Source organism: Phacochoerus africanus, chromosome 12 (assembly GCF_016906955.1).
Source record: "Phacochoerus africanus isolate WHEZ1 chromosome 12, ROS_Pafr_v1, whole genome shotgun sequence".
Classification (NCBI taxonomy): Eukaryota; Metazoa; Chordata; class Mammalia; order Artiodactyla; family Suidae; genus Phacochoerus; species Phacochoerus africanus.
This window is the reverse complement of record NC_062555.1, coordinates 13,454,915-13,474,991: the sequence shown is the minus strand read 5'-3', so window position 1 is coordinate 13,474,991 and position 20,077 is coordinate 13,454,915. Positions and strand designations below refer to the sequence as shown.

The 20,077-nt window shown below is 39.3% G+C and overlaps 1 protein-coding gene across 1 annotated transcript in view; it reads right to left on the bottom strand.

Annotated features, from left to right (window-relative positions):
- The window catches only part of SPATA17 (spermatogenesis associated 17), a 296,172-nt gene that overhangs the window by 143,745 nt on the left and 132,350 nt on the right, over nucleotides 1-20,077 (bottom strand). The window contains exon 9 of the mRNA XM_047755013.1: nucleotides 13,169-13,304. Within this exon, the coding sequence (XP_047610969.1) occupies nucleotides 13,169-13,304 (136 nt within the window). The remainder of the gene's footprint in view (nucleotides 1-13,168; nucleotides 13,305-20,077) is intronic.

The window sequence follows — 20,077 nt, the reverse complement described above, 5'->3', positions numbered from 1 at the left end:
CACGTTCCCTGACTTCAACCCATACTACAAAGCTACAATAATCAAAACAGTATGTTATTGGCACAAAACCAGACACACACATAGATGGAACAGAATAGAGAGCCAAGAAATAAACCCATGCTTATGTGGTTAATTAATCTAAGACAAGGAAGGAAAGAATAAGCAATGGGGAAAGACAGTCTCCTCAATAAATGGTGTTGGCAAAACTGGACAATTACATGCAAAATAAATTGGAGAGGAATGGATAAAGAAGATGTGGTATATATGAACAACGGAATATTACTCAGCCATAAAACAGAATGAAATAATGCCATTTGCAGCAAAACAGATGATCCTAGAAATTATCATACTAAGTGAAGTTAGACAGTGCAAGACAAACTGGTGTCATATGATATCCGCTAATGTGAAATCTAAAAAAAGACTCCAAATGAATTCATATGAAGAACAGAAACAGACTCACAGACTTTGAAAAACTTATGGTTACCTAAGGAGACAGAAGGGGGTGGGAGGGATGGACTGGAGGTTTGGGATGGGCATATGCACACTGAGATAAATGGAATGACTCGCCAACAGGGACCTGCTGTTTGGCACAGAGAACTCTACCCAATATTCTGTGATAATCTATGTGGGAAAAGAAGCTGAAAGAGAATGGATATGTGTATACGTATAACTAAATCACTCTGGTGTGTGGCAGAAATTATCACAAATGGTAAACCAAGTATACTTCAATAAAACTTTAAAAAACAATAAAAACCAAACAAATTGGCCTACTGTCTCATACCATATATAAAAAATAACCCCAAAAGAATTGAAAACTTAAATGTAAGACCAAAAACCATAAAATGCCACTCTATATTTTAAATCTAACTTCCCGTGTAAAACACACACAAGAAATGAGATAGGCAAAAGGACTACTTACAAAGGAACACAAAACCACGTGTCTAGGTGGAAGAAAGACAGCGGTGTGACTTAGGTTAGTGACCTGGTGCGTGTAGGTGGATAGGTCTTGAGCAGAAATGGCCAAACCAACAACCGTGGAATATGCCCTCAATGGAGTCTCTGCCTTGGATCACTCTTGGTAGCTATACTTCCAAGGAGAAGATCATCACAGCACAGCACATCACCTCCATGGGTAAATTTCAAGATGAGAGAGCTGCTTCTTCAGCTGTTTGCCCTTTCCACTTCATCTAATGATGCGTTTCTTGAATGTGGCTGTGTGTTCACAGTTGTGCAGAAAAGGACTAGTGAGTTCAACAGGGCAAAGACAAACCTTGAGTATATGCAGCAGACATACTCAGTTACCAAGTTTTTGACCATAACATTAAAAATAAAGAGACAAATAAAATAAAAACAAATATACTGTCATTCCTTATGAGGTCATAATATGTAATAGTAATGAAAATAATTATTTATCCACCCCAAATTTAATATATATATTTTTATATGTTAGAAAGACAGGAAATATTTGAAAAGGATCTTTCTTTGCTTTGGAATCACAGAGTTTACTGAAGCAATATTTTAAGCTATCTTGTCTCCTACGGTGGAAAGAAGCTTTCTTGAAAGTGCACTTTGTTTTCACGTTAGCATGTCATCAAAAATCACTCATGATAGAGCATGATACTATGAGAAAAAAGAATGTATACATGTATGTATAACTGGGTCACAATGCTGTACAGTAGAAAATTGACAGAACACTGTAAACCAGCTATAATGGAAAAATATAAAAATCACTATAAAATAAATAATAATAAAATAAATAAATAATTTAAAAATAAATAAATAATTTTAAACATTAATAAAAAATAAATAAATTATTAAAAAACGATCCTTAAGTCTACCATTATTTTAATGCTACTAAGTCACAAGTTTATATTAATACAGTAGCTACATTATGAGATGATTTTCTTCAGAGACTACCAACTACTTAACATTTGGTATCTGAAAATCTTCCGATCTGCCAAATTCATGCAACTTCGTAGCCTTTATTATTGCTGGCATTTCTCTTTGTTATCCATCAATAAGATGAGAGACAGAAAGATGAAGCATGGGAAATTTTATCAGTAATATCTCAAGGTAAAAAGAAAACATACATGTGTACCAATATATCTAGTATATTTTATCAACTTTCTTTCTGGGATAATTTTAGAATTTTTACTGTACTTTGAAATTTAAGTAGCAGTGGCTATGAAGATGGAAACTTACTTTCAAAACTCAGTACGCTAAAAATGTCCATACAGTAGCTTGTATTCCTTAACTGTGCTGCTAGAATGAGAAAGTATGCTCCTGCTTGTCGATTCGATTGCTTTGACCCTTTGGGTATTATTTATGCTTATTGAATATCAAAATGTAAATGACAGATATTTCTGAGTTTAATTAGAACAACAATATGCAGTGTCTCAAAAATCAAAGCTTCAGATGCACACACATTTGTTTCGGTTTAAATAATTTCTTTTAAAAATACAATTCTGAAAAAAATACTTTAAAGTTTTTTAATGTTTATAGGCTTTAGCAATATAAATGAGTTTCTATGAAATACACTGACAAAATGGAAGTAATTGTTTGAAAAAATAGTACATGTAAGACATAAAATGAAGGGGGGAAGTATTTGGTGAATGCCATTTGCTCTTCGCTTCTGCCATAAAAAAATGTCATCCTGGAGTTCCCATCATGGCTCAGTGGTTAACAAATCCCACTAGGAACCATGAGGTTGCAGGTTCAATCCCTGCCCTTGCTCAGTGGGTTAAGGATCCGGCGTTGCCGTGAGCTGTGGTATAGGTCGCAGACGCAGCTCGGATCCCGCGTTGCTGTGGCTCTGGTGTAGGCCGGTGGCTACAGCTCCAATTTGACCCCTAGCCCGGGAACCTCCATATGCCGCAGAAGCGGCCCAAGAAATGGCAAAAAGCCAAAAAAAAAAAAAAAGGCATCCTGACATACGGCATATTAGACTGGTGAGCTACAAAGAAGTGTGGGTAGACATACTTCCAGCCCAGTCTTCTCATCACAAGTAATTAGATTCATACCAAAACATATTCAGAAAGAACACAGAAAAATATAAACACTGAATACATACACAGCAATTATACTGTATTTACCATAAGAAAAATTCACTTTGGGACGAGGATGTAATTTTTATATCACGGTTTAATTTTTTTAAATACTAAACTTGCTAGTTGTACATAGCTTCATTTGGGAGAGGGGATATAGTTGGGAAAAGCTTTCCTAAGGGAGAGAGGGAGGAAACTAGTATATTTGGCATAAGCGAGACACTGCGTGGATGGAGTGAATCTAAAAGAGATCAGGTGTCGTTGGGAGATGAAGAGTTCTGTACTGGGCATAAGAAGTGTGAGCTCTCTTCGAATAAGCAAAGAAAACAACTGAAGGAATAACACAGCAACATTCCTCCTGCCAACGCAACTTATAGGCAAGTTACATGATTAAATGAAGAAGGCAGGGCAAGCAAGACATTTATAATACAACAGACAAATGACAATGCATCGCTAGTTAGACAGCATAATAAGTACCATCTAATTTTCTCTTTAAAATCCATTTATTCTTCAAAGCCCTAGATCATCATCAAGGGACCACATTTTCCAACTGAGGAATTACAGAAGAGGAAATTAGGTTTTTATTAAATATTCCCGTTGTTTTGAGCAAACTCTTTGCAAATAGCTCTTGGAAGAGATTTATTTAAAAAGTAAGGTCAACATTTGTATCCTTACAACCACAGTGTGAAATAGTTGTACTGCTTCTGTACTTTTAGAGTATTTAATGGATATCCTTATAGTCGGCTGCTGTCCAGATTATTAAGTTTTCACTTTCTAGTCATCTGATAGTCCATAGGTGTTATACTTTTAACAGGCCAGCAGATTAAAAAATTTCCCTAGTAGTTTACAACCTTATCAGAAGCACCTAAAAGTAACTTGTAAATTAAGTCACGGTTATTAATGCAATTATCAACCTGTCACTTACATAACAGAAATTAAAAACTGTGGCATTCTCAAAATCAGGAATGCATTTAATCCTGATGTAGAAACAAAAACTACAGAACTCTCCTAAAGGTAAATTTTAAAGACCTTAATAAGTTGAGGAGTGAATGCTAAGTCACAAAGATAATGGAAGTGAATGCCCCATAAATTAATACAATTGATTTATTGTATAAATTTGTACAAGAGCAAAGTTTTGAGTGATCTGAGACAAAAATATATGAGAACACCTTTAAAAAATACTTACAATAACTAATGAGGATGGTGAAGGGAAACACAAATATCAATTAAGATACATGTCTCCTTTAGGGCAGTTTGATAAAATATCACGAAGTCTTAATGCTGTGTTAGCCTACTGTATTGGGAAGGGTGGGAAGAAAAGGGACCCCTTGTGCATGGTTGGTGGAAAAGTAAATTGGTGCAGCCATCGTGGAAAACAGTGTGGGGAGGTCTGTCCTCAACAAAACTGAACACAGAACTGTTGTACTATCCAGCAATTCCACTTTGGGTATGCATCTGAAGGAACGAAATCACTGAATCCAAGAGGTATCTGCACCCCCATATCCACTGGGTCATTTTTTACTATAGTCGAGACGTAGAAACAACCCCAGTGTCCAGTGATAGATGAATGAGTAAAGAGAACGTGAGATACACACACAGTGGAATCACTCTTTCGCCATAAAAGAGAAGGACACTCTTCCACTGGAGACAACACAGGGAGGAGCACTGAGGACGCTCTGCCAAGTGAAATAAGTCCATTAGAGAAAAGGCAGACACTCTGTGATTTTACTTCCATGTGGAATCTAAAAGAAGTCAAACTCCTAGAAACTGTACAGACTGGTGACTATCAGGGGCCGGGGGGTGGAACCGCGGAGATACTCGTATGGAATTTCAGTTGTAAGACAAATAAGTTGTGCAGATCTAAAATTGTTGAGAGCGCAGATCTTAAATGTTCTCACCACACACTCACACACACTCTCACACGCACGCACACACACACACACACACACACACACACACACACGGTAGCTATGTGAAGTGATGAATGTGTTATTGGGGCAATCATTTCATAATGAATATAGGAAATATATACCAAATCATCAGGTCATGCACCTTAAACTTACACTGTTTTATGTCAATTATACCTCAAAAAAACACGAAAAAAATGAGAAAAAAATTAATGTGCTAATCCTCTATATTAGTCAGGGCTCTAAAAAGAACCACTAATAAGAAAGAGAAAATGAACCAGACAGATGTTGAGGAATTCGTTCATCACTGAGGAGAATGGCAAGTCTAACACCTGAAGGGAAGCTAAAAGTTTAGCTGGAAGTTGATGTGGCAGCTTTGAGGCAGAATTTCTCCTCCAGGATACCTCCGCTTTTCCTCTCAGGGCTTTCAGTTGATGAGATGTGGCCCGTCGCATTATCAAAGGTACTCTCCTTAAAGTCCACGGGCCGCAGAGGTCAAGCACATCCACAAAGCAGCGTCAGAGCGTCTCCTGGGTTAGTGCTTGATTAAGTAATAGTGCCACAGCCTAGTCAAGCTGGCACATAAAATTATCACACTCCAGTGCAGAAATATCACTCTCAGGAATTCTTTAGGGCAAGATATATGTGTAAGAAGGTTCTCTGCAATAAGAATGTTCAAACGTTACTGCTAAGTGGTTTGATAGGAGCCTACTTAGAAGTACACCCAGCAGTTTCCGTCATGGCTCAGCAGAAATGAATCTGACTAGCATCCATGAGGACACAGGTTCGATCCCTGGCCTTGATCAGTGGGTTAAGGATCTGGCGAGCCGTGGGGTAGGTTGCAGTCTCAGCTTGGATCCTGCACTGCTGTGGCTATGGTGTAGGCCGGCAGCTACAACTCCAATTCATCCCCTAGCCTGGGAACCTCCATATGCTGTGTATAGCCCTAAAAATACAAAAAAAAAAGTATACCCAATGTCCCTTTGACTTCTCCATGGCAAATCTCTAGACATAAGTAGAATAACACTTAAATAAGTACTGGTATTGCAAACTATTGCGTTTATACAATGCTTCAAGTACTAACATGATTCCTGGGATCAAATTCAGCCTCCTTCTATGGCATAAATATTTAATAGTTATATTTGAATGTATTTTAGGACTCTTCATTCTAGTAAACCTCCTTTTTTTGCCAGATAAGATCAAGAAATCACCAGGAGGAGTTCTCATCATGGCTTAGCAGAAATGAATCCGATTAGGAACCATGAGGCTGCCGGTTCTATCCCTGGCCTCTCTCAGTGGGTTAAGGATCCCACATTGCCGTGAGCTGTGGTGTAGGTCACAGGCGTGACTTGGATCTGGCATTGCTGTGGCTGTGGTGTAGGCCGGTGGCTGTAGCTCTGATTAGATCCCTAGCCTGGGAACCTCCATATGCTGCTGGTGAGGCCCTAAAAAGCAACAAACAAACAAAAAGCAGAACTCACCAGGAGACCACAGGGAGAAATTAAAGCAATGATCCTATACCTGGGACGAGGGAAATCTGGAAACCTAAGATTTCCTCTGATCTATTAATCAGTTTCCAACAACAAAAGGAAATTGAGGGCTTTAAATTAAGAAAAAATTAAGGTTAAGAGTTTACTTGGAGAGAAGTGCAGATAACATGTTCCATGATCTTTGTCAGAGAAAGAATTTAACTCTTGTTATTCTGGATGTGCTATAACGCAGAGAAGACTAGCGTATGTTACATTTTTGGAGACCAACTCAGAGGAACACTCCACGAAGTCTGGGAATCACACCGGGACTGAAACCCATCAGAAAGAAAAGTTTATGGGCAAAGCTATACAACCTCTAGCTGTCAAACAAAGGTTTTGTCCTACACCGCAGTGTACAGCCGCACGTCTAGGGCAAGCGTCTCCCCAGGGGTAATGTCAATTTCACAGACCTCAGAAGGAAACGTTCGCCATGGTCTCTCTAGAGCCGTACAGTCATTCATAACCTGATGGGGAGATCTCGCCATCTCTGACTTGACTGCGGCTCCAAAATACCGTACCATGCTTCTTATAAAAATGTGTTCCATTAGGTTTGCTTGTCACTCAAGTGGGATATTTTAGACTCAAATGCAAGCCCTTAGGTTGATAATGATGGGACCTAACATGGTCAGTTCTGACCTACTGAAAATCCTGGCTACATCACTGCACATACTATTTTCATTCTTAAGTGCAAATTCAAATCAGAAAGTCTTATGATTTTAAACCTATAAAACATAAAGCCACTTTAAAAGCTGTAATTGAAAATTACCACACAATGCAACAAATGGATCCCAAGCAAAACATTGACTAAAAAGCTAAGGTAAGGGGGAGGGAGTGGGGGAGGGGTTGGAATGGAGATTTGGGGTTAGTTAAGTGCAAACTATTGCACATAGAATGCATAAACAACAAGGTCCTACTGCACGGCACAAGGGAACTATCTTCAACATCCTGAGATACACCCATAATGGAAAAGCATATATGAAAATATATATATGTATAACTGAATCCCTTTGCTGTACAGTAGAAATGAACACAACACTGGAAATCAACTATACTTCAATCCAGAAAAAAAAAAAGCTAAGATAGTGTAAACTTATAAAACCTAACATTACACAACCAAACTATTCTAATAGGTTAAAATTTTTAAAATAAATAACATAACACGGTATATGGCTCTAATTCTCTTAGGCGATTATAAACTAGAGAATATGCACAAGTGTATGCATCTACAAACACATAATATTTTATAACAGAAAATTGTACAAGCTTACACTTTTCCTGAAGGCTACGTGACCTCCAGACAACGGAGGCGAGCGAGGGTCATTGGAGGGAGAAAAACTAAAGAACTTCAGTCCTGGATACATTGCGAGAGAGACGGAAAAAGCACTTAAACTGAATATTTGATTATTGAAGGCCATCCTCATAAGCAAAATATTTTCCCCCAATTACACCTAATTATTGAATCGTTTACACTTACTAATGAAACAAAACAACACAAAACAAACAAGTGTAAGGGGGTGGTTTTCGGCAGGCACATGATCGCCCATCAGCACGTACGGAAAGATTCTTCAAATTACACAAAGCTGCTCGATTTCGATAGAAAGGCCTATTTTTATCCCAATCAATGCCTGCGAGTAAAGCTACCCAGAAGCGGGGCATGTTTTCCTGCTGTCCATTCGGCTGGAATGCTCCCCACACACCACGCTCGCACATCAATTATGATCGTCATGATCACGGTCGTTAAGCTGAATGTTCATTATTATCGGGATGACGGTGACAGCAGATTCAATCACCGGGTGCCATGGGCAAGCAGTCACAGTCCCACCCAAGTTTCTGCGGAGAGCGATGTGCCACATTAAATCTAAGATGTGTTCCACATCCCACTCCATTCCAAACGCCGTAGACGGTGGAGGTCAACTTTATGTTCTGTGCAATATGCTTAGGCTCTCTAAATTAATTCTGGGGAGGACGAGGTATTTCTCTGCTTTGTAGCTTATAAAATCCTGTTTAGGACCAAAATGCACGTGACGATAACCTAAAAGGGCTGATCTGCTGTTGTAATTCACCTATAATAAGGTGGCTGAGAAGAGGCTCTGTCAACAGAAACCATCTTAAAAACACTCCTCTTGAATTTTGTAAATAAGAGAGGACATGGCGATGGGCCTGTCACAGTCAGGTGTCCACAATGCACTTGAAACTCATTCTAATTCAGATAAAGGCCTTAGACGATCATTCCTGCTTCAGTCAGTATGAACCATACGTGAATGAATCAAAAGAATGTTTTCAGTATTCTGAATTTTTTTTTACTGTCCAACTCTTTTAGACCTTGCCAGAGAGATTAAATGAATAGTGATCATAGAGTCTCCTTATTTAATTTTATTTCTATTTTAAATACTGAGATCAGGGGACGACAAATTTATAAATACAAAGTATTTACTTGAACTAAAAATAAGTTTGACCATTTAAGACACAGTCTTAAATCTAACAATTTAACTTCAGCCATTTTATAAGCAGGTAATAGAAATAGGAGTAAGTTATATGATATATGCATTATTTTACTTGATTTCCATACTTTCAAAAAATGATATTTATATTATTTTTCATTATTGATTTTATACCTTCAGGAAAAAAATAATATTATTTGCTCTCAGTCTGCCAACTTTGTGACGTCTTTGTATAGTGCTCTTCATATTAATAGCATTAAAAATGAAATAAAAATGTTAAGTAATATTTGAGTATTAATCGACTTAATGTGAATATAATTAGAGAAACAAAACATTTGACTTGCTCGCAGCTGATACCTTTTATCACAGTTGTGTAACAACTCATCTGAAAATTACGCACCCCATATGCTTAAAGATGAGAGGAAAGAAAGAAAATTCTCCATTCAGATAAATTAAAACATGATGGAAAGAGCAGAGAACAGGAATCAGATGTACTTAATAGAGCTGTTTCTTGGCTGCAATCAATCCGCTGCATTCACCTCAATCTTATGTGCATTTAAAAATTGGCAAATACAAGTTCCCTTCATGGCGCAGCAGAAACGAATCTAACATCCATGAGGACACAGGTTCGATCCCTGGCCTTGCTCAGTGGGTTAAGGATCTGGCGTTGCCGTGAGCTGTGGTGTAGGCTGGCGGCTACAGCTCTGGTTTGACCCCTAGCCTGGGAATCTCCATTTGATGCAGGTGCACCCCCCCCCGCCCCCTCCGCCAACAAAAAAGACAAAAGAAAAAAAAAAGTTGGTATATAGTCCATCTCCCATCAGATGAAGTGCAAAACTATACTTCCTTCTTCTACAGTGTGAACTCAACAACTTGCTAAAACTCCCCTTCATCTACTAATAATAAGTCATGGCTTCACATCTCCAAGGTCAAGAAACAAAGGTTTATATAAGATAAAGAAAGAAAAATAGGCCTGCTTTTAGGTTTTTTTTTTTTCTTTTTTTTGCCTACAAGTCTCACCCAACTCACTTAATAGCAAATCAAAATATAAAATATTTCATATAAACAATAGAATGACTACCCCTGTATAGTATATATTGACTACCCAGAAGAATAATTTAATATGGTTACTTAAAGAGATCAGAGGGAAGAGGGAAGAAGGAAATGAGGAAAAAAGGGAGAAATTTAAATTTGTATTTAATTTTTTTTCTGTTTTTGCCTTTTTGTCTTTTTAGGGCAGCAGCTGCAGCCTATGGAGGTTCCCAGTCTAGGGGTCTAATCGAAGCTGTAGCCGCTGGCCTACACCACAGCCACAGCAATGCCAGATCTGAGCCGCATCTGTGACCTACTCCACAGCTCACAGCAATGGTGGATCCCTGACCCACTGAGCAAGGCCAGGGATCGAACCCGCAACCTCATGGTTCCTAGTCAGATTTATTTTCGCTGCACCATGAATGGGAACTCCTGTATTTAATTTTTTAAAATTTTATTGAAGTATGGTTGATTTACAATTTTACACTAATTTCTGCTGGATAGTAGAGAGAATTCATGTAAATACATACCCATTCATTTAAAATACTCTTTTCCACTATGGTCTATTGTAGGACATGAATTCAGTCTTCTGCGCTGTACAGCAGGAGCTTGCGGTCTGTCCCCTGCATGTACGACGGATCATATCTGCTAACCCCAACCTCCCACTCCATTCCTCCTCCCCATCCCCCTCGGCAACCACAAGTGTTTCTCCATGTCTGGGCATCTGTTTCTGTTCTGCAGATAGGTTCAGTTGTGCCGTATTTTAGATTCCACATATAAGTGATAGCATGTGGTATTTGTCCTTCCCTTTCTGATTTACTTCACTTAGTTTGATTATCTCTAGTTGCATCCATGTTGCTGCAAATGCTGTCATTTCATTCTTTTTTAAGGGCAAGTAGGATTGGATTACAGAGATGCGCCACCTCTTCTGTATCCACTCATCTGTTGATGGATATATTGCTCGTTTCCACCTCTTGGCTATCGTGAATAGTGCGGCTATGAACACAGGGGTGCGTGTATCTTTTTGAATTATAGTTTTGCCTGGATATATGGCCAAGAGTGGGATTGCTGGATCATATGGTAACTCTAACCCTAGTTCTCTGAGGAACCTCCATACTGTTTTCCAAAGTGGCTGAACTAACTTACCTTCCCGCCAGCCGTGTAGGAGGGTTCCTTTTCCTCCACTAACTCTTCAGCATTTGTAATTCGTAGGCTTTTTAATGATGGTCATTCTGACCAGTATGAGATGGTACCTCATTGTAGTTTTGATATTTCTCTAAGCATCAGCAATACTGAACATTTGTATTTAATGTTTTTCTACGTGGCTTGGTGTGAGTGGACTAATGATTTATTAAGACTCAAAGAAATTCTACACCTTTCACTCTGAGTTTACGGGGTCTATAAGAACAATCACCTGCCATTAACTTTTCAAATATGTGTTCTTTCTAAAGTAGACAGAGGCACACAGTGTTTCCCCCAAAAGAATAAAATATACTCCATTTTTAGTGAATATCCAAAAGTCCCTATATTTCCACGAAGTTGCTTACTTCAGTTATATAAATGCATAATCTTAGAACATGTCAGACCGTATGGCGTGAACCTGTTGCATAAAACCAAAAAGTACTGTATTATTTTAGAAAAGAAATATTAGAACGGGGATCTTTCTCACTAGGAAGTAGCTTAATGTCCTAAGGTAAGTCATTTATATTTTAAAGAAATGAGCATTTCCTTGAATTACATAGAATGGTGAGGGCATAAAAGCAAAAAAAAAAAAAAAGTTACGTCAAATAGAAAATAAGATGTAGATGACATTATGCACATTCAAAATACGAAACAAATAGTTTAGAAACCACACTTAACCTATATTCTGCATGGTTGCATATTAGGTAAAAACAAATACCTCGAACAGGTTTGCTGTGGATTTTTATGAAATAACATTGTCACCAATAGTTAGGTTTGTCGGTCGGTGGAATAGGTGGAACCACTCACACTGTCTAAAGAATTCAGGTCGTTTCCTAGTAGGGGTTCCCTGTGGTGACATCATATTTGCAGTGTCCTTAAGGAAAGAATTTTCTTTTCTTAATGAAAGGTCTTGCTTTTCTTCGGGATCTAACATGATTCTTCCTCTGGAGTCATGAGGGTACCTGTGCAACTGTGTTCCCTCGTTCCCACCTTTTTTTCCGACCACAGGCTGCAATTCCCAAGTCACTTACCCCCATTTTGGTTTTTATTGTGGGACAGATTCTTCTCATTGAAGGTTTCTTCCACTTATTTCAATTTCTAGAATATCACCTGTGTCCTGTTCTAGATATGAAATCACCATATGGGCATATTGCCATGCTGGCATTTGGTCAGGTGCCTTAAATTCTTCTGGAAGGAGGCTGGGGTGTCAATGAATAAATCCTCTTTTCCAGACGATTAAAAGAATCAATGGGCCCAGCAGGATATGGGACTCGGTGGCTCTAACTCCTTCCAGAAAATCACTTCCTACTTCATTTTACCTCTGCAGTTTTACTATGGATAAGTTAGAGCTGCTAACGTCTAGACCACAGATTAAGTACATGGTAAGAACTTTCCTTTCACCTCCTATAGTGAAAGATGTGCTGGTCTTCCAATTTAGAAATTGTTATCTAAGTGCTAATAAATACTATTCTGGAATCGGAAAATAAAATGTTTATTTGCCGCCTTCTTTTCTAGATCAGATAGGATCTCACTTGTATCTCTGCTGATCTCTTTTCTTTCCTTTCTCCTTCCTTCCTTTTCTATGTGCTTCCTTCCTTCTTTATTCCCTCCCTGCCTTCCTTCCTTCCTTCCCCCTACCCCCCACCTATCCACATACACACAGAGATTGAGAGGAAGCAGGTAAGCTCACCTAGGAGTTAGCTCAACTCTAGTCTGTGACCATAGATTCATGCCCTGACCCTAACTGGCTTTGCCAAAACTGATCCATGCCATTGATCATAGGGTAGCTGAGCAATAAAACACAAGAACACAACACACACACATCCAACCACAAAAACTTAAATCCCTTACTAACTTAAATCTCTAACTGACACGGGTACGTAGCACCATTTTCACATAAAATAGCTATACATAATTCTGCAACCATGAAGGTGTTAGTTGTAACAAGGGTATTTATATTTGTTGCAAACAGTGTATATTTTTTAGCCTTTGAAAAGAAACACCATTTTGTTTTAAATGTTGTATCAACTCACCTTGTCACAGATCCATCTCTCAGGATTTTTTTCTCGGAAATGTTGGCTTCCGTAAGAATCAGGACCATACTTGCTTGATAAATGCATTGCCGGGATGTGCTTTTTACTTTTATGGTAGGAAGAAAACGGCAAAAACCTGAAAGAACATTTAGGTGATATTCTTAATTTGATATCTAGAGACATTTGATTAAAACATAAGAATTTAGGGAGATAGTCAATTATAGTGAAAATAATATACGACTCAGAACTAGAAGCAAGGTTTTCTCTGCCACTGAATATATATCTCTGTTGCTAACGTCTAGGAATTGTCGCTTCTTTTTCTGCAAACGGTGATACTAAAACCTTGCAGGATTTTTGTGAGTATCAAATATTTTCTATATATTGAAAATATTAAATAACAAATATATTAGGCAATGATACCCAGTAACTCAACACTCATAAGTGAAAATGTCCTTAATTTTAAGATGGTATCCCAACCTGAAAAGGCTGGCAACTCTCATCGAAATGGGCTTTCTTCAGATCTTAACTTGTCCAAATTGGGAAGGCATTTTTGGTACACATTATGGACAAGGAGGTCTGTGGATGGATCCGTGAGGCCTATAAGCACACCCTGGCTTTGCTCTTGCTGCCTGTGCTCCCTCATGCAAGTTCCCTGACCTCTGTGACATGTTATTTCCACCTGAGGTCGTTGTGAGCAGTGAGCACTTTAATACACACGAAGCTTAACATGGAAGCTGAAAACAGCAAGTGTCCAATAAATATTGCGTTCATTATTTACTGATTAAGATTATAATTGATTATAATCGCAATCAATTTTATTCTGATTGTTGTAGCCTTCATCATCACGTCATCATCATCATCACTTTTGAGGGATTTTGAAAAATTTTTTCTTAGAGTTGATTTACAATGTCACGCTCATTTCTGCTACACAAGCAAGGTGACTCAGTTCTTTTTAATATTCTTTTCTATACTTTTAAGGTATTTTGAGCAACATAAGAAAACGAAGGTTTTATTTTAAAACCCATTCAGCTCTCACAGGGCATCTACGACGGTGATGTGGTTTTAGGGAAACCTGATGAATTGTTTACTCCCTCACCGAAACCTTCTGAAACAAGAGAAAAGGAGTACCCAAAAAAAGTTACAAACTGGAGTTCCCGTCATGGTGCAGTGGTTAACGAATCCGACTACGAACCATGAGGTTGTGGGTTTCATCCCCGGCCTTGCTCAGTGGGTTGAGGATCTGGTGTTGCCATGAGCTGTGGTGTAGGTCGCAGATGTGGCTTGGATCCCCTGTTGCTGTGGCTCTGGTGTAGGCCGGCAGCTGTAGCTCTGATTAGACCCCGAGCCTGGGAACCTCCATATGCTGCAGGAGGGGCCCTAGAAAAGGCAAAAAGACAAAAAAAAAGTTACAAACTCCCACAAAAAAAGGGCAAAAGAGAAGAAACATAAGATGAAAATGTGAACACATTTTTGGCAGATGAAAAGCAGACAGAACTTAGTTCCAGAAGAGGGAGATGCCAAAGAAAAATAAGACCATTGATCCTGCAGAACCCTGAGAAGCGCAGAACGGAAGCTGCAGTTACCACAGTGGGTGAGAGTGAAGAATGAAGCTGAGCTGAAAACAGATGGGAAGCCCAAGTAGACAGCAATTAAACCTCCAGGTTCCTCTCTCAGTTCTCATCTCCATAAAAGGAGTGTATTCTCAGAGTTCCCCTTGTGGCTCGATAGTAACGAACTCGACGAGTATCCATGAGGATGAGGGTTCGATCCCTGGCCTTGCTTAGTGGGTTAAGGATCCCTCGTTGCCACAAGCTGTGGTGTAGGTTACAGATGTGGCTTGGATCCGCCGTTGCTGTGGCTGTGATGCAGGCTGGCAGCTGTGGCTCCAATTTGACCCCTAGCTTGGGAACTTCCATATGCCATGGGTGCAGCCCTCGAAAAAGAATTGAAAAAAAAAAGGATTGTTTTCTCAGAAAACTTTATACCAGAGAGCTCTGGTTTCAGGGAAAGCTGGCACTGCAGACGGCCAGAGCGAGGTGCCAAATGAAATCTACTAATTCTGACTCAAAATCTGCTTGCTGACTTCTGCCCTTGCTCATCCTGAGGGAACTGGCTTCTGGACCAACAGATTTCTGAAGACTAGTTGTATCTTCTCAAAAGATACTAGAAGTCCCAGAGAAATAACCTCAAATATCAGTATTTGGAGATTTCTTAATGAAAAGGTCATGCATGTCACAGGGCAACAAACTAACAGTCAGAGAGCCACTCTCACACACAAATACAATTTTTAATGTGATCTTTAGAGTCTCCTTTCTAAATATGAATTTAAGAATGGATTGTCAGTTGGGGAAACTACCCATATGAAATAAAGGCACATATCTAAACATAAAAGATAATCCAGAGGAAACATATAATGTAGGAAACAAGAAAATGTCAGGAATTGAGAGCTGCATCCTGTTTTAAATACAAGAAAGATTTAGAGGAAAAAAAAAAGCAAGCTCTAGGAAATAAATACATACAGCTGAATTAAATACTGTGCCGAAAAAAAAAATACTTTGCAATTCAGACTTTGAAAAAAAATGAAGTTGCGGTTCAACAAATTTATTGAATCGGCCTATGCTGATATTTTCACATATATTATCTCATTTAATTAAGACAGGCAGGGGTCTTTGTAAGATCTCAATTCAACTGAAATTTTTTGTCATTATATTCATACATTTGTTTAAAAATTAAAAGCTTAGGAAACACGGTGCTATTTCATCAATTTTCACAGATTTCTAGAACCTCTTTTTTAATGTTACTAAGAAACTCCTTTGAAATATTTTCCCTAAGAAAACATTCTCAAAGTCTATTTGAGATAAAAAAGACAAACAACACAGAGCTTTGGATTACATAAAATTACACAAGCATGTACTCTATTATTATGCTCTTGGGATAGGAGCTCTCATATAAGATAGATTACGGTTCTTCCAGTGCTAATTTGCACATGGGATGGACAGCACACACACAAAAAATTAATGTGGCCCCAATGTCCCTGAGTATACAGGGGAGGTGCTGCGAGCCGGCTGCTATGCTTACGGTTTTTATCACTTCAGAATTGCATTTTAATAGTACATTTTTCTTTTGTGTCTGAACAAAATTTGCTTCCTCAAGGGACTGGATGGCCGAGAAGACAAGGCAGAAAAACTAGGTAGTTCCCTGTACGTGAATTAATTTTACTTTCACTAAAGCCATGATGTTTCACGAAAGTAACATGTGATGCATACTCTTAGGTGGACACATATATATCTGTATATATGTTGAAAAATATTCAGAAGTTTTATAAGTAATAGTTCAATATTTATTTTCAAATCAGGGAGAAATTATTTAAGTAGAATTAAATTATCTAGTAGAATTTGCTCTATAAAAGTATACACAGCTATGAAAAGCTTAAAAATTCAAGAGCTTATCATCAAAATTTTAGATAATTGTCAATTTCACTTTTAAAATGGTATCTTTTACCAGTTGTAAATGTATATACAATGCGCTTTAGGCTTTGCAGTGAGGACTTTTCCATTAACTGAACACTGTGTCAATGAAGATGAGAATGTTTGCCTACTAATTTTTATAATCTCATCAAAGATCCAGATCTGGTCGAAATTTTAAAATATAATGTGGAAACACAGTGATACATACAAACAAGTTTACACAATTAGGACAGAATTGGTAGAAGTCTCCGGAAGCAAAAATTAAAACTAATCCCTTCGCTTCAGGGAAAACAAGTCCCCTGCAAATATACCAAAGTCTTTATACTTTGAGTATTAAAACACTTACTGGTATCTTCCAAATAGGAAGACTAATTACACTTAATCTTTCTCTTCTTTATTAACTCTCATCTTCCCTCCCCTTTTTGTTTATAGTCCTACTCTTGTCACTCCAAATTCTAGGTTTTCCTCTAACCCACTCAGTTCCCGGCTGGATCATTCAAATCTACGCTCATGAACCCTTATTGCCTATTGATTCAAACCTGTCTTCGTTAGCCCAGCAGTCAGGCTTCTTAGGATGCACTTGTCTGTCCATCCTCCTTCCTCCCTCCCTCTCCTTCCCTTTCCTCCTTCTTGCCTTCCTTCCTTCCTGTCTTTCTATCCCACCTCTGCCTTTGTCCATGTTCTTCTTTCTGCAATGCTGATCCGAGTACTACTACTTGGATCAAAATCTGCTTGTAACACCCAGCTTTCTAGGCAACCTAATCCTCCTGCTCCAACGCACACTGATTTCTCTATGTCTTGATATGTATTCATTAAACAAACATTAAACGAAATGCTTTTATGTACCAAACACTTCAAAAAACATTGTAACAGAAGGCTGGAAGATGCAGTGTATATAAAATGAATTCCCCTTATAATGGGGTAGGGATGAGACAACACAGTGGAAGGTGTTAGGCTTCTGAGATGCAACCAGGGCACAGGGGACGGTTTGTGGTACAGATGCATATGTGTTTGCACCATGCACATGGGTTCTTGGCAGGGAGTCGGCGGGTAGCGCACAGAAAATCCGTCTTCCTAGACCAAGGCTGCCAGAGAGGAGTACAGAAGGACACGTCGGGAGAGTCAAGTTAAGAAGCTGGTGAAGGCTATTTTAAACAGAAGAAACCACAACATACAAAGATAGGGAGGTGAGTTAGAGCCTAAAAAGGAATGCTGAAGTCACGGAAAGGGGCTTAACCTCGCTAGAAAATTGAGTTCTTTCTGAAGGAAACAAAGTAGAACATGAATAGTTTTACAGTGGAGATGAGATTGCCCATGGAGACGGCATATAAAAATATACTACAGATCTGTATAAATTGCAAAACATACAGATACATATGTATCCGCCCCAATAGCGTAGTTATCCAAGCGACATCGAATTCTGCCTAAGGGAAATCAAATCTGAGGATTGCTCTCCGATGTGCTCAGCGTCTCAACGGCGAACAGAAATCACAGGTGTGATGAGAGATGAGGCAGATGTTCTCGGCGAGAAGAGTCTTTCTCTTCAAGCACCGGCCGAAGAAAGAAAACCTCGCCACTGACCCAGGACTCTCGCCACTGAGAGCAGCTCCAGGCCAGCACCTGACTCCTGGCGTCCGCTGGGAGATCAAGGCAGATCTCGTGGAATGTGACCATGAGTGGGATGGGTCTTCCCAAGGAGCAGCAGTTCCCCTCCTTGAGCGTGGGGCAGGGGGCAGGGGAGCCAAAGGCAGACAGCAGCCTCCCCCAGAGGCAGCTCCTTACAATATGGAAACGGAGCCCCAGTTCTGGAACTGTATCAGATAGGAAAACAGCAGGTATATAATAAATGCTAGGGGTCTTGATTTAGAGTTAATTTGGCTCACCAGAATGTCTTAAATAACTGTGTTTAGACACTGTGAGTATAAAAAGGTGAATAAGCAGAAGCCTCACCCCAAGAGTGAGGGTGTTTTTTGTTTCTTTGTTTGTTTTGTTTCGTTTTGTTTGCTTTTTGTGGGCTGCACCTGCAGCAAATGGCTAGGGGTCCAATTGGAGCTACAGCTGCCAGCATATGTGACAGCTACAGCAATGGCCATATGCAACCTATACCACAGCTCAAGGGCAATGCCAGATCCTTAACCCACTGAGTGAGGCCAGGGATCGGACCCACATCCTCATGGATACTAGTCTTGTTACCACTGAGCCACAACAGGCACTTCCAAGACCCTTAAAATCTAATGATGGAAAAAGACAAATAACTATGCTACTATAGAGGTGGGAAAAAAAAGCAAAGGTTTTTTGTTTGTTTGTTTTGTCTTTTTAAAGGGCCATACCTGCGGCATATGGAGTTCCCAGGCTAGGGGTCTAATTGGAGCTGTAACCGCTGGCCTACACCACAGCCACAGTTACACCAGATCCAAGCCAAGCCTGCAACCTACACCATAGCTCACAGCAAGGCTGGATCCTTAACCCACAGAGCAAGGCCAGGGATCGAACCTGCAACCTCATGGTTCCTAGTCGGATTCGTTTCCTCTGGGCCATGACAGGAACTCCAGCAAAGCTTTTTGATAAAGAAAAACAAAAGCACCTGGGAATAATATCTAAACTGAGTTTTAACAAGTGGGTCAGACTTCTTTAGGCCGAAATGAAAATTGAGAAAGAGGATGCAATTAGGGGACCAGCATGAGTACACACTTAGAGGTAAAAGCTTAGAAGGCACGTGTGGGGTCTTGGAAGCAGGTAGCTTGTTGGCCTTCAAAATAGGAAAAATGTTCCTCAGAGGGTATTTATACCCGCTCCTACCAGAACAGACAACGTCAGCAGTGTCATCTCATCTTACTTACATCTCCATGGAACATGATCCCCGGTTACTTTCCTCTTTTCTCGCAGACACTAATGCCAAACCCTATGGCCATCGCTGGGGCAGACCTGACCATAGCAGGACAAAGGCTGATCAAGACCAGGGGTTAAGGAGGCGGAGCCCGTCATCGCATTCCTCTCTCTGAAAACCGTGCCGCTAAACTGTGATCCCCAGAAGCCAAACTTGTCTGACATCTTCCACCTTTTTACTGGGAGAGGTTTCATTTCATTTCCTACTTAGAAATTCTTAAACACAGGATTCTTACGTAGTAAGTGATTACCAGTGCATTCGCTCTTCTCATTTGGGAAAAAAGAAACAAAAGTAAATGCAGCTCCATCATCTCAGACTGTGTGTGAAATGATTTCATCTCCAGGTTTTGAAACCTCCTACACTTTTTAGACAATAAAATGGAATGAGAGGAGAGGTGGCAAAGAAAGTCACATGAATTTTGCTGCCATAACATTTGAGTAATTAAATTTCACATGTTCAAATAGTAGTATACTTCTATCTTAAGAGTGGCTCTAAGAGTGCTATTGTTTTTTAACTAGTGAAGTAGTAAATGACCAAAGAATCTCTCAGAAAAAT